We start from the raw sequence: 12,324 nt of genomic DNA on the forward strand, positions 1-12,324 counted from the left end.
GATTTGTGTGGATCCCCTCTAATTCACCATCGCTCAGCTTTATCCACAAATTCCCCCTAATCGCCACACTCACCGCTGCCCAAGTCGACGTTTCGGCTGCCGCTTCCGGCTGCGCATGCCCCGGCAGTGCAGACTCACTGCGCCTGCGCGGTACGGAGTCAACTGTGGGTGGAGGACTTTACGCACCCCACTGCATTCTGGGTTGCCAGCTCCGCCATTATTTATCTGGTCCAAACCTGCGCTATCTACTCAAGATAAGTGGCCACTCCCTGCGTGCAGCTTCGACGGGACTGATAAAATATATTAGGACTAGGACTACTAAAGCTAAATTTCGTGGTCACAGCCATGTAAACATCTTTCTAAGACGTCAGGATGCACTGGAGGAGCTAAGCTCCGTAATAAGAAGGCATGAAACAGCACACCCTGATGCCTTCCCTATCACTGTGGGGATTTCAACCAGGCCAGCGTGCAGAAGTCGCTGACGTATCACCTGTGGTAGCAGAGAAGCCACCACTGTTATATCACCATTGAGAATACTTACTATGCCATTCCACACCCACACTTTGGACAATTTGATCACTTGGCTGTAGTTCTACTCGCAGCGTATAGACAGAGACTAAAGACTGCAGCAACAGTAGTGAAGACCAAGAAGATATGGTCAAGGGAGGCGGAGGAGCACTAGTGGACTGGACAATATCCAGGCATTCATCTTCGACTCTGAAAGAATACGCCATAGTTGACACCGACTACATCAAGACCTCTGTGGATGAATGTGCACCTTCCAGAACACACTGGACACACCCAAATCAAAAGTCGTGGATGACACCGGATATTGGAAGTCTGCTGAGAGCTAGATCTGTGGCATTCAAGACCAGTGATCCAGACTATGAAAGAAGTCCAGGTACAATCTATGGAAGGCTACCTTAAGAGTGAACTACAATTCTGACTGAGGTCAGAAACGGAATCAGATGCACGTCAGCTCTGGCAGGATTTGCAGGCCATTAGTTCCTACAAAATAAAACTGAACATTATGAATGGCTGTGATGCTTCACTCCCAGATGAGCTAAACAACTTTTATGCATGCCTTGAAAAGGAAAATTTAGAAAGGGAATACTGACATTAGAGAGGGTTCAGAGAAGATTCACAAGATTCCAGGAATGAAAGGGTTACTGTATGAGGAACGTCTGGTGGCTCTTGGGCTGTATTCCCTGGAGTTCAGGAGAATGGGGGAGGGGGGGATCTCATAGAGACATTCCGAATGTTAAAAGACCTGAACAGATTAGATATGGCAAAGTTATTTCCCATGGTAGGGGATTCTAGGACAAGAGAGCACAACTTCAGGATTGAATGACGTCTATTTTGAACTGAGATGCGGAGAAATTACTTTAGAGGGTGGTAAATCTGTGGAATTTGTTGCCATGAGTGGCTGTGGAGGCCAAGGCATTGGGTGCTTTTAAGGCAGAGATAGATCGGTTCTTGATTAGCCAGGGCATTAAAGGGTATGGGGTGAAGACAGGGGAGTGGGGATGACTGGAAGAATTGGATCAGCCCATGATTGAATAGCAGAGCAGACTCGGGCCAAATGACCTACTTCTACCCCTATATCTTCTGGTCTGAAATAAAACACATCGATACGAATCCCTGCAGCATTTGGTGATCTTGTGATCTCTGTTTTGGAGCTGACATCAGAACATCTATCAAGACAGTGAACTCTCGCAAGGCCCTGATGGTGTACCTGGCAGGGCTCTGAAAACCTGTGTCAACCAACTGGTGGGAGTGTTCAAGGACATCTTCAATCTCTCACTGCTGTAGTCAGAGGGTCCCACCAGCTTCAGAAGGGCAGCAATCGCACCAGTTCCCAAGAAGAGCAGAGTGAGCTGCCTCAAAGGCTCTCACATCTACTGTATGAAGTGCTTTGAGAGGTTGGAATCAACTTCTGCCTATGCAATGACCTGGATGTGTTGCAGTTTGCCTGTCACTGTTAGAGTGAGTTTTTGGGTAGATGATTCATTTACACTTAAATGGCTCTGGCCACCAGTCTTCTGTCTGACAAAGTACTGTGGATTGAGTTCACAACAATGCATTTCCTAAAAGCTGTGAATATCGGAATACTAGCCAGACGCTGCGGATGGAAGTGAGACACTTACAGGTAGTTTCGAAGACAGTATTATCTACACTTTATAATATTAATTGTCCTCTATGTTAGCATGTAAAATACCAAATAAGTGTATTGTGGATTTGACTTGCACTCCTAAAGGCTGTGAGTACCAACCGAGACATGTTGGCATCAGGAGGAAAGGATGAAGTCAGAAGGTGTGATGTTTTGTATATAGCTTCAAAAGGAAGCATTGTCTATGCCTTGTCTATAACTTTGTAAATAGGAATTGCCCTTTGTGTTTAGCATATAAATATGGAGCCCACATTGAGCTAGCAGACCTTTCCACCGAAAGCAACTCCGTCCATACGATGCCTGCTGTACCTTGTTGTGTCGAATAAAGAAGCTGCTTTGTATCTACCAGTGACTCTGTCTCTCTGGTGATTTCATCCACACTACAACAGTCTCTACATTAGGTCTACAATGCATGCAATCTCTCTGGTTGTCCACTTGGCCTTGGATTACCTGGACAATAGCAATACCCACATGAGGCTGCTGTTAATTGACTGTATCTCAGCATTGAAGACAATTACACCCTCAGTTCTAATCAGCATGCTTCAAAAACCTGAGCCTCTGTACCTCCCTCTGTAACTGGATTCTTGACTTTCCTCACTGGGAGATCACAGCCTTTGCAGATTGGAGATAACACTTCCTCCTCGCAGACAATCAACACTGGCACAGCTCAAAGTTGCCTGCTTAGCCCAATGCTACACTGTCTCGCTCTCTCTCTTCACCCGTGACTGTGTAGCTAGGTACTGCTCAAACGGCATCTGTAAGTTTGCTGGCGACATAACTATCATTGGCAGAATTTCAGATGGTGATGAGGAGGAGTACAGGAGTGAGATAAATCAGCTGATTGATGGTGTTGCAGCAACAACCTTGGACTCAACGTCAGTGAGACCGGGGAATTGATTGTGGACTTCAGGAAGGGGAGGTCAAAGGAACACACATCAGTCCTCACCGAGGGATGTGAAGTGGAAAGGGTGAGCAGTTTCAAGCTTCTGGGTGTCAACGTCACTGCAGGTCAATCCAGGGCCCAGCATATCGATGCGATTACGAAGAAGGCACAACAGTGTCTAGATTTCATTAGGAGTTTGAGGAGAATTGGTGTGTCATCAAGAACGTTCATAAATTTCTACAACTGCACTGTGGGGAGCATTCTTTCTGGTTGCATCACTGACTGGTGTGGAGGAGCCTCTTCACATGATTGAAAAAAAGCTGCAGAAAGTTGTAAACTCAGCCGTCAGAAGCCTCCCCAGCGTCCAGGGCACCTTGAGAAGTGATGCCTCAAACAAGGTGGCATTCATCATTAAGGACACCCCAGCACCCAAAGCATGTCCTCTTCTCATTGATACCATCAAGGAGGAGTACGGGAGCCTGGAGACACATATCAATGTTTCAGGAACTGCTTCATCCCCTCCAACATCAGATTTCTGAATGGACAATGAACCCATGAACACCACTCAGTATTTTTCTGTTATCTCACACATTATTTCTTCTCTTACAGACAGCCCTGCTGTCTCACAGCTCACTCCACCATTTACAGACCACCCCTTAATTTATAGACACACCCTTGCCTCTTACTCGTTCATTTATAGGCCACTGCCACCCCATCATCCTACACTTCACTCCTCCATTTACAGACGCCCCCTTTCCATCTCACTCCTCCATTTACAGACGCCCCCTTTCCATCTCACTCCTCCATTTACAGACGCCCCCTTTCATCTCATTCCTCCATTTACAGACGCCCCCTTTCCATCTCACTCCTCCATTTACAGACGCCCCCTTTCCCCCTTTCCATCTCACTCCTCCATTTACAGACGCCCCCTTTCATCTCATTCCTCCGTTTACAGACGCCCATTTGCCCTCTCTCACACTCCCTGCCTTCTCACGCCTCAGTCCTTCATTTAGAGACTCTACCTAGCCTGTCTTAGCCCTTCATTTACAGACATTTCTTGCCGTCTTCATACTCAGTTTATAGACACCCCTACTGTCTCACTCCTCCACTTAGACACCTCTTGTCATCTCTCAGCCTTCACTCCTACATTAACAGTGCTCCCTCTCGCCGTCTCACTCTATTTACAGACCTCCCTGTCCTCAGAGTGAGGCGGCAGGGAGCGTCTGAAAATAAGAATAATCAAATAAGATAGCCACCTACCATCTCACTCCTTCATATACAGTCCCCTGCAGCCTGACTCCTGTCCTCCATTTATAGATGCTCCCTGTCGTCTCACTCTCGATTTACAGATGTCCCCTGCCGTCTCACTCCATTTACAGACGCTCCCTGCCGTCTCACTCCATTTACAGACGCTCCCTGCCGTCTCACTCCATTTACAGACGCTCCCTGCCGTCTCACTCCATTTACAGACGCTCCCTGCCGTCTCACTCCATTTACAGACGCTCCCTGCCGTCTCACTCCATTTACAGACGCTCCCTGCTGTCTCACCATCTACAGACGCTCCCTGCCGTCTCACTTCATCTACAGACGCTCCCTGCCCTCACTTCATCTACAGACGCTCCCTGCCGTCTCACTCCATTTACAGACGCTCCCTGCCGTCTAACTCCATTTACAGACGCTCCCTGCCGTCTAACTCCATTTACAGACGCTCCCTGCCGTCTCACTCCATTTACAGAGCCCCTTTCCGTCTCGCTCCTCCATGTACAGCGCCTCCGCCGTCTTATTCCTCAGTCCTCCGTTTACAAACGGTCCCTGCTGACTCCTTCATTTGCGCGCTCACTTGTTCCCTCCCTCCACCACTCTTAGGCAGCCCCTGACCTTTCGTGATTGCAGCTCCATGTATAAATGCACCGTGTCCTGCTGTCAAAGAAAATATGGAAATCAAATAACACACATCAAAGTTGCTGGTGAACGCAGCAGGCCAAGCAGCATCTATAGGAAGAGGCGCAGTCGACGTTTCAGGCCGAGACCCTTCGTCAAGAGACTGCGCCTCTTCCTATAGATGCTGCTTGGCCTGCTGCGTTCACCAGCAACTTTGATGTGTGTTGTTTGAATTTCCAGCATCTGCAGAATTCCTGTTGTTTGCATGGAAATCAAATGTTTTAATTCGTAGAAAAAGGGTGTGCGCGGAGTAAACAAAAGGAATGTCTGTAATAACGTGGAAATCTAGACAGAGTGATTGGCATAACCTGAAGAATTACTGAATACATAAGTAACGGTGGGGTCAGTTGGAGGAGGCTGGTGATCTGTCTGGAGAAATCTCTGCACATAGATCCATGCATTCATTATTTCTATTCCTTTTACAGATGCTCCCCAATCTGTCATTATTTACCTCCAGGTACAGACGCTTCCGAACGATTAACCAGCTCTGTCATTAACAAACGCTCCCTGGCTCTTTACTCGTTGCTCTCTTTTTACAGGCACGGCATTGTTATTCACGGTGACAGAGACCGCCCCGGGATTAATTTCCTTCCCTCTGGTTATCGTTGGGATCGGGGGGTGGGGGGTGGGGACTGTTCTGACTCGCTAATGGTAAGGAGTTAAGGTGTTCATTGATTTGTGCTGGGTCGGCATGCTTATGTGCTAGCCGCAAGAACAGTAACAGCCTTCCGCCACGGCGCCTGCCTGTTCCTGCTCAGTTCTCCCGGGGGCGAGTGCAAATCAACAATAGATCTTGAACAAAGCACAGCCAGGTCAAGCAACGGCTTCTCCCACTGCGCATGCTCGCCCAATGGGGTGGTCCCCACCGCGCATGCTCAGTATGAGTTAGACTGTTTGACTCCTGTTGATAACTGTTGCCGACCTTCTATGTCAGCCCCACAGGATGCTGGCGGAACAACAGACCAGGCAGCATCTGTGGAAAAGAGCAAAATGTCGACGTTTCGGGCCGAGACCCTTCTTCAGGACTGGAAAGGAAGGGGAACAGTTCCTTGACGCCCCCTGCCGTCTCACTCCTCCAATTAGACACCCCCTGTTATCTCACCTCTCTCGGATGAGAATCATTAACCGTTTCCCATTCCACAGATAATGCCTGACCTGCTGAGTGTTTCTAGCCCCTTCTGTCATTATTTCTGTACTATGGCTTCCAGAAATTGGTTTAGGTCTGACTGGTTTTGATAAAGGGGGGCAGAGTTTTGTTTCCAGGTAACATTATTAGAGGAATTCAGTGTCGGGAATAAAAAGATGTTATTCAAGTACTTTTAAAGTAGTTTTCAAGTACTTTAAAAGTGTAAGAAGTGTATGAGAGAGAGAGAGAGGGCAGGGAGAGAGAGAGAGTTGTAAACAACCAAAGCTGGGGATTAAGGGTTGAAACTCATAAGAAAGAAAGAAAGATTAGTCCTGATGCAGGGTTACGACCTGAAGCATTGACAATTCCTTTTCCCTCAGATGCTGCTAGACATATGGAGATTTCCCCAGCAGACTGTTGCAAATAACATCAGGGGAAGGAAGGGATGTGGTCAGATGCTTGCCATCATGTCAAGGGAAGGAGCTGTTTGGTGGATTGCTGGTGAGCGATTTTATTTTCAAACAATTTGCATTTTTTATAAGCTAATGAAGGGAGTGTCAGGGCACTGCAGAATACAGGAATGTGCACCTTATGGCACATGGGAAGTCTAGAATTCTTCCTGTGTGCTGGACAACCACAGGTGCAGGAAGTGTTGTCCACTGGAGGGGCTCAAGCTCCTGGAATTAAAGCCTATCTGTGTAGACAGGTGCTTGTTTGTTTGGAAAGCAGATGGTCAGTCGAACTCTCATGAGAACATAAGACAACAGCAGCAGGACGAGCCCACCTTGTCTCTCGAGCCTGCCTCGCCGTTTACCCATGTCTGACCTTTGTATCAATTGCAGATTTCAGAATGCTTTCCTTTATCCTGGGTCCAGGTACTAAAATCAGCAGTGTGCCTATCACTGGGGCTCGGGAAAGACCACTGTACATTTCTCAAAACAGCCATTCACCAACACCCTCTGAATCCACACAACTATTATCTCAGTGATGTCAACTTTGCCAAACTCATTGTGGTACTTCATCCAACATCTTTTCAGTGTGCATCTACCACCCCTTTGGTATCCACCCACTGTCTCTCAGCGATGCTCCACTGGCTCTCTCGTCTTCATCAATTACCACAAAACACAAGTCTGCTGAATGGAATTCCCCTTACCCGAGTTTAAACATGAAACACTGGCAGTGTTGTAAATGTGCTCCATGGTCTGCTACCACAGAGATCAGGCTCCTACAATTTACAACGGGCGGCCTCAGTGAACGGATCTTGTGCTTGTGCTTCCTGTGATGCAAGGGACTGGAAATGAAGTTGTAAGGCGAGGGATGAAGTGAGTGGGCAGCTGGCCGTAGTGTAGAATATACTGTGGGGAAGTGTCAAGTTATCCATTTTGCAAGCACAGTAAAACGTAGAAAGCTACTTAAATGCTGAGACTATTGAATGTTGTTGATGGGAGAGAGTTCAGGTATTCCACACAGAATGCAAAACTAGCCTGAAACTAACTTGCAAAGGGACTTGTAAGCCCTTGTGCAGGATTCCCTAAAGGTTAACTTGCAGGTTGAGTGGGTGGTAAGGAAAGCAAACACAATGTTAGTACTCATTTTAAGAGGACTAGAGTATAAAAACAAGAATGTTATATGGCATTGGTTAGACCTCACTTGGAGTATTGTGATCAGTTCTGGGCCCCCTTATCAAAGAAAGGATGTGTTGTCATTGGAGAGAGTCCAGAGGGGAAGTTCATGAGAATGATCCCAGGAATGAAAGGGTTAATGGATGAGGAGAGTATGATGACCCTGGGCTTGAAATCACTGGCGTTATGAAGGCAGGGTCAGGCTGGATTTCATTGAAATCTATCATAAATTGAAAGCCCTAAGCAGAGTGGATGTTGAGAGGGTGTTTCCGGTAGTGGGGTGGTCTCAGACCAGGGGACACAGTCTCAGATTACAAAGATGACCCTTTAGAACAAAGATATAAAGGAATTTATTTAGCTAAAGGGTGGTGAATCTGTGGAATTCATTGCCACCGATGACTGTGAAGGCCAAGTCATTGGGTCCATTTAGGGCAGAGGTTGATAGGGTCTTGATTAGTCAGGGCATCAAAGATTAAGGAGAAAAGGCAGGAAAATGGGGTTGAGAGGGATAATAAATCAGTCTTATGGTCTCGCAATACAGGGGGATAAATTTTGCTGTTTATCATAGGAGAGGACTCCTGCAGCAACTGTATCAGTGAGATCACACCTCGAGTATTGCACACAGGTTGAGTTGCTATAAAGACAGTGCAGAGAAATCTCACTTGATTGAGTCCTGGGATAGGAATTTCCCTCAAGAGGAAAGACTGGGAGCATTAGGACTATAGTCTTTGGAATTCAGAATAACAGTCTCTTTGAGACAGTGAAGATTCAGAGTGAATTGCAATCTTGGGAGGAAGTTTGGCCATTTATGACTGAAGTAAGAAGGAATTTCTTCACTTGGAGAGCAGTGAATCCATGGAATTTTCTAGCCCAGAGCAATGGGGACAGAATTGGAATTGGTTTATTATTGTCATGTTTACTGAGGTACAGTGAAAAACCTGTCATACATTCTGTTCATATACAGATCAATTAATTACCGTGTTTTGAGGTAGTACAAGGTAAAACAATAACAGATTCAGAATGAAGTGTAGCAGCTACAGAGAAAGTGCATTGCAGGTAAACGGTAAAGTGAGGTAGATTCTGAGGTCAAAAGTCCACTGTATCATACTAGGGATCCGTTACTAGTCTGATAACAGTGGGATAGAAGCTCTCCTTCAGCCTGGTGGGACATGCTTTCAGGCTTTTGTATCTTCTGTCAGATGGAGGAGAAGAGAGAATATCTGGAATGGGGTGGGGTCCTTGATTATCCAGGAATAAGCATGGAGAAATCTGTTTATTTTATATTTAAAGTAGATGTAGATGAACTTTGGATTGCATACAGACTGGGCAGCAGGAAAGCTGGAAATTTACCCCTCCATGTCTGCACCAACGATGATGACAATCAAGTAATCCCATCTGCATATGTGTGGGGGCCCATATCCCCTGTTCCCTGCCTGTCCCTGTGTTGGGGTAAATGCCTCTTAAACATTGCTACATGTCACCTCCCTTGGCAACCTGTGTCTGCGTAAATAAAAAGTTACCTCAAAACTTCGACTACTGCCTGCCACTTCATCTTAAGCCAATGCCTTCTAGCATGTGACATTTCCATCCTGTGAATAGGATTCAGAATATCCATGTTATCTATAAGTCATAACTTTATATCCGTCCTTTAGGCCACCACTAAGCCTTCACTCCCAAGAAATCACCCCATATTTATACTACCTTCCCTGATAGCTAATATACTCCAATCCAGGAAACGTCCTGGTGAACCTCTTCTGCATCCTCTCCAAAGTTTCCACATCTTTCCTGTAATACGGTGAGCAGAATTGTGTACACTTCTTCAAATGTGGCCTAACCAGAGTTTTACATAGCTGCAACATGACTTCTTAATTCTTATGCTTGCTGGGTCAACCAATGCATGTCCAGTTCCTGTGCTGTACTAACCCATGTTCAATGTAGACAAGCATGTCTTACACCTTCTTGACCAACCCATCCCCTTGTGTGCCCACTTGCAGGGGGCTGTGCTCTTGTGGCCCAAGATCTCTTGGTACGTCAATGCTCCTAGTTTACTACAGACTTCCTTTTGCATCTGGTGTCTCAAAGTGCATTGCCTCACGTTTCTGCATGCTTAAGCCCTCTGCTCTGTTCTCTGCACACTCATGACTATGTGCCTAGATTAAGCTCAAACACCATCTATCAATTTGCTGATGACACCACTGCTTGCAGAATCTCAGATGGCATCAAGGAGGCGTATCGGATTTCTGAACTGCCAGTGAACCCTGGAATATAACTACCCTGTTATTCATCTTCTGCACTCTTTATTGCTTTAGTAATTTTTATGTATTGCTGGAGCAAAACAACAGATTTCACAACATTATGTCAGTGATAATAAACCTGATTCTGAATCATTTCAGCGGGTGGGCTGCTGTGTGCAAGGAGGAGCCCACCACCGACTCCTCGAGGGCAGTCACTATACGCTGGTCTGGCCAGAAGTCATTGAATATTGTGCAACAGAGGGTTAACCAGCAAGTTAGTCCATTCCATCCTGCAGCCCTACAAGATATTTCTCCTGCCATCTAAAAGAAAAGAATTCAGTGTTTCCACAGCACTCGGAAGCAGCAAGTTCCAGATCATAAGCACTGTGTTTGATCACTTTGCATTCAAGTGAGGCAAGGTTGAGTGAACTGGGGCTTTTCCCTTTGGAGTGCAGGAGGATGAGAGATTTACAAGATGATGTGGCATAGGTCGAGTGGATAGTCAGAGACTTCCTCCCATTGTTGAAGTGACTAATATGAGGGGCATAATTTTAAGGTGATTTGAGGAAAAGTACGGAGGGATGTCAGGGGTCAGATTTTTACACAGAGTGGCGAATGTGTGGATGCTAGAGGCAGATACATTAGGGACACTTAAACTCTCAGGCACATGGATGATAGAAAAATAGAGGGCGAAGTAGGAGGGAAGGGTTAGATTGATCTTGGACTGGTTTAAAAGTTTGGCGCAACATTGTGGGATAAAGGGTCTGTCCTGTGCTTTAATGTTCTATGTTCGAAAATTAATATTGTTTTATTTAGTTCTTATTGTAGGCCGTATCTTGGGTAATGATGAGTTTGAGTACAGAGAGGAAATTAAGAACCTGGTGGCATGGTGTGAAGACAATAACCTATCCCTCAACATCAGCAAGACGAAGGAATTGGTTGTTGACTTCAGAGGGAGTAGCGAGCTGCACGACCCAATTTACATCGGTGGTGCACAAGTGGAACAGGTCAAAAGGTTTAAGTTCCTTGGGGTTAATATCACAAATGACCTGACTTGGTCCAACCGAGCAGAGTTCACTGCCAAGAAGGCCCACCAGCGCCTTTACTCCCTGAGAAAACTAAAGAAATTTGGCCTGTCCCCTAAAACCCTCACTAATTTTTATAGATGCACTGTAGAAAGCATTCTTCTAGGGTGCATCACAACCTGGTATGGAAATTGTCCTGTCCAAGACCGAAAGAAGCTGCAGAAGATCGTGAACACGGTGCAGCACATCACACAGACCAATCTTCCGTCCTTGGACTCACTTTACACCGCACGCTGTCGGAGCAGTGCTGCCAGGATAATCAAGGACACGACCCACCCAGCCAACAGACTTTTCATCCCTCTTCCCTCCAGGAGAAGGCTCAGGAGCTTGAAGACTCGTATGGCCAGATTTGGGAACAGCTTCTTTCCAACTGTGATAAGACTGCTGAATGGATCCTGACCTGGATCTGGGCCGTACCCTCCAAATATCCGGACCTGCCTCTCGGATTTTTTGCACTACTTTACTTTCCATTTTTCTATTTTCTATTTATGATTTATAATTTAAATTTTTAATATTTACTAATTTTTTACTATTCTCAATATTTTTAATATTTAATATTTGTAATCCAGGGAGTGTGAAGCGCAAAATCAAATATCGCTGTGATGATTGTACGTTCTAGTACCAATTGTTTGGAGACAATAAAGTATAAAGTATTGTGCTTTATTCAAAAAAAAATGTATTCAAATTTTATTTTGTTGTGTGGATGTGCCTGTGATACTACTGCAAGTAAGATTTTCATTGCAGCTTTGCATAGATATACTCAAATGAAAATGAACTCAACTTCTTTTTCAATCTTTTTATTAGTTTCATAAAAATAAACATAACATGGTAATAGTATAAAGTTATTGAGAATACATTGTTATAATTAACATGAGTGATTACAAAGCCAAATAACACATAAATGATAAAACCCCCCAATCATATAGGATACAAATGAATAATATAAAACAAAGAAAAATATCTAAAAAAAATCATGAAAAAGGAAAAAAAAATAATAACCCCCCCCCCAAAAAAACCTAATCTAAACAGAATTAATCAACTAAACTAAAAAAAAGACCTGGGCTGTTTTAACATCGTAAAAAATGGGAGAAAAGAAAACCTTAATGTCGACGACTCCATTCCTCTCAACCAACACTACAGAGAAGTAAAATAAGTTTGGAAATGGTCAAATTACATCATATGAAACTGCTGAACAAATGGCCTCCAAGTCTTTTAGAATTTAATGGAGGGGTCATAAAGAACACTTCTAATTTTTTCCAAATT

The 12,324-nt window shown here is 45.1% G+C and overlaps 1 protein-coding gene across 1 annotated transcript; it reads left to right on the forward strand.

The window, feature by feature from the left end:
- The first annotated feature begins 3,101 nt into the window (after positions 1-3,101).
- LOC134352807 (uncharacterized) lies at positions 3,102-11,686 on the forward strand. Its single transcript, XM_063060295.1, has 3 exons — positions 3,102-3,138; positions 6,501-6,621; positions 10,793-11,686. Exons 2-3 carry the CDS (start codon positions 6,501-6,503, stop codon positions 11,458-11,460), a joined length of 789 nt encoding a protein of 262 aa, XP_062916365.1. The 5' UTR covers positions 3,102-3,138; the 3' UTR covers positions 11,461-11,686.
- Positions 11,687-12,324: the final 638 nt, after the last annotated feature.

The sequence above is a fragment of the Mobula hypostoma genome, chromosome 10 (genome assembly GCF_963921235.1).
Source record: "Mobula hypostoma chromosome 10, sMobHyp1.1, whole genome shotgun sequence".
NCBI classification, from domain to species: Eukaryota; Metazoa; Chordata; class Chondrichthyes; order Myliobatiformes; family Myliobatidae; genus Mobula; species Mobula hypostoma.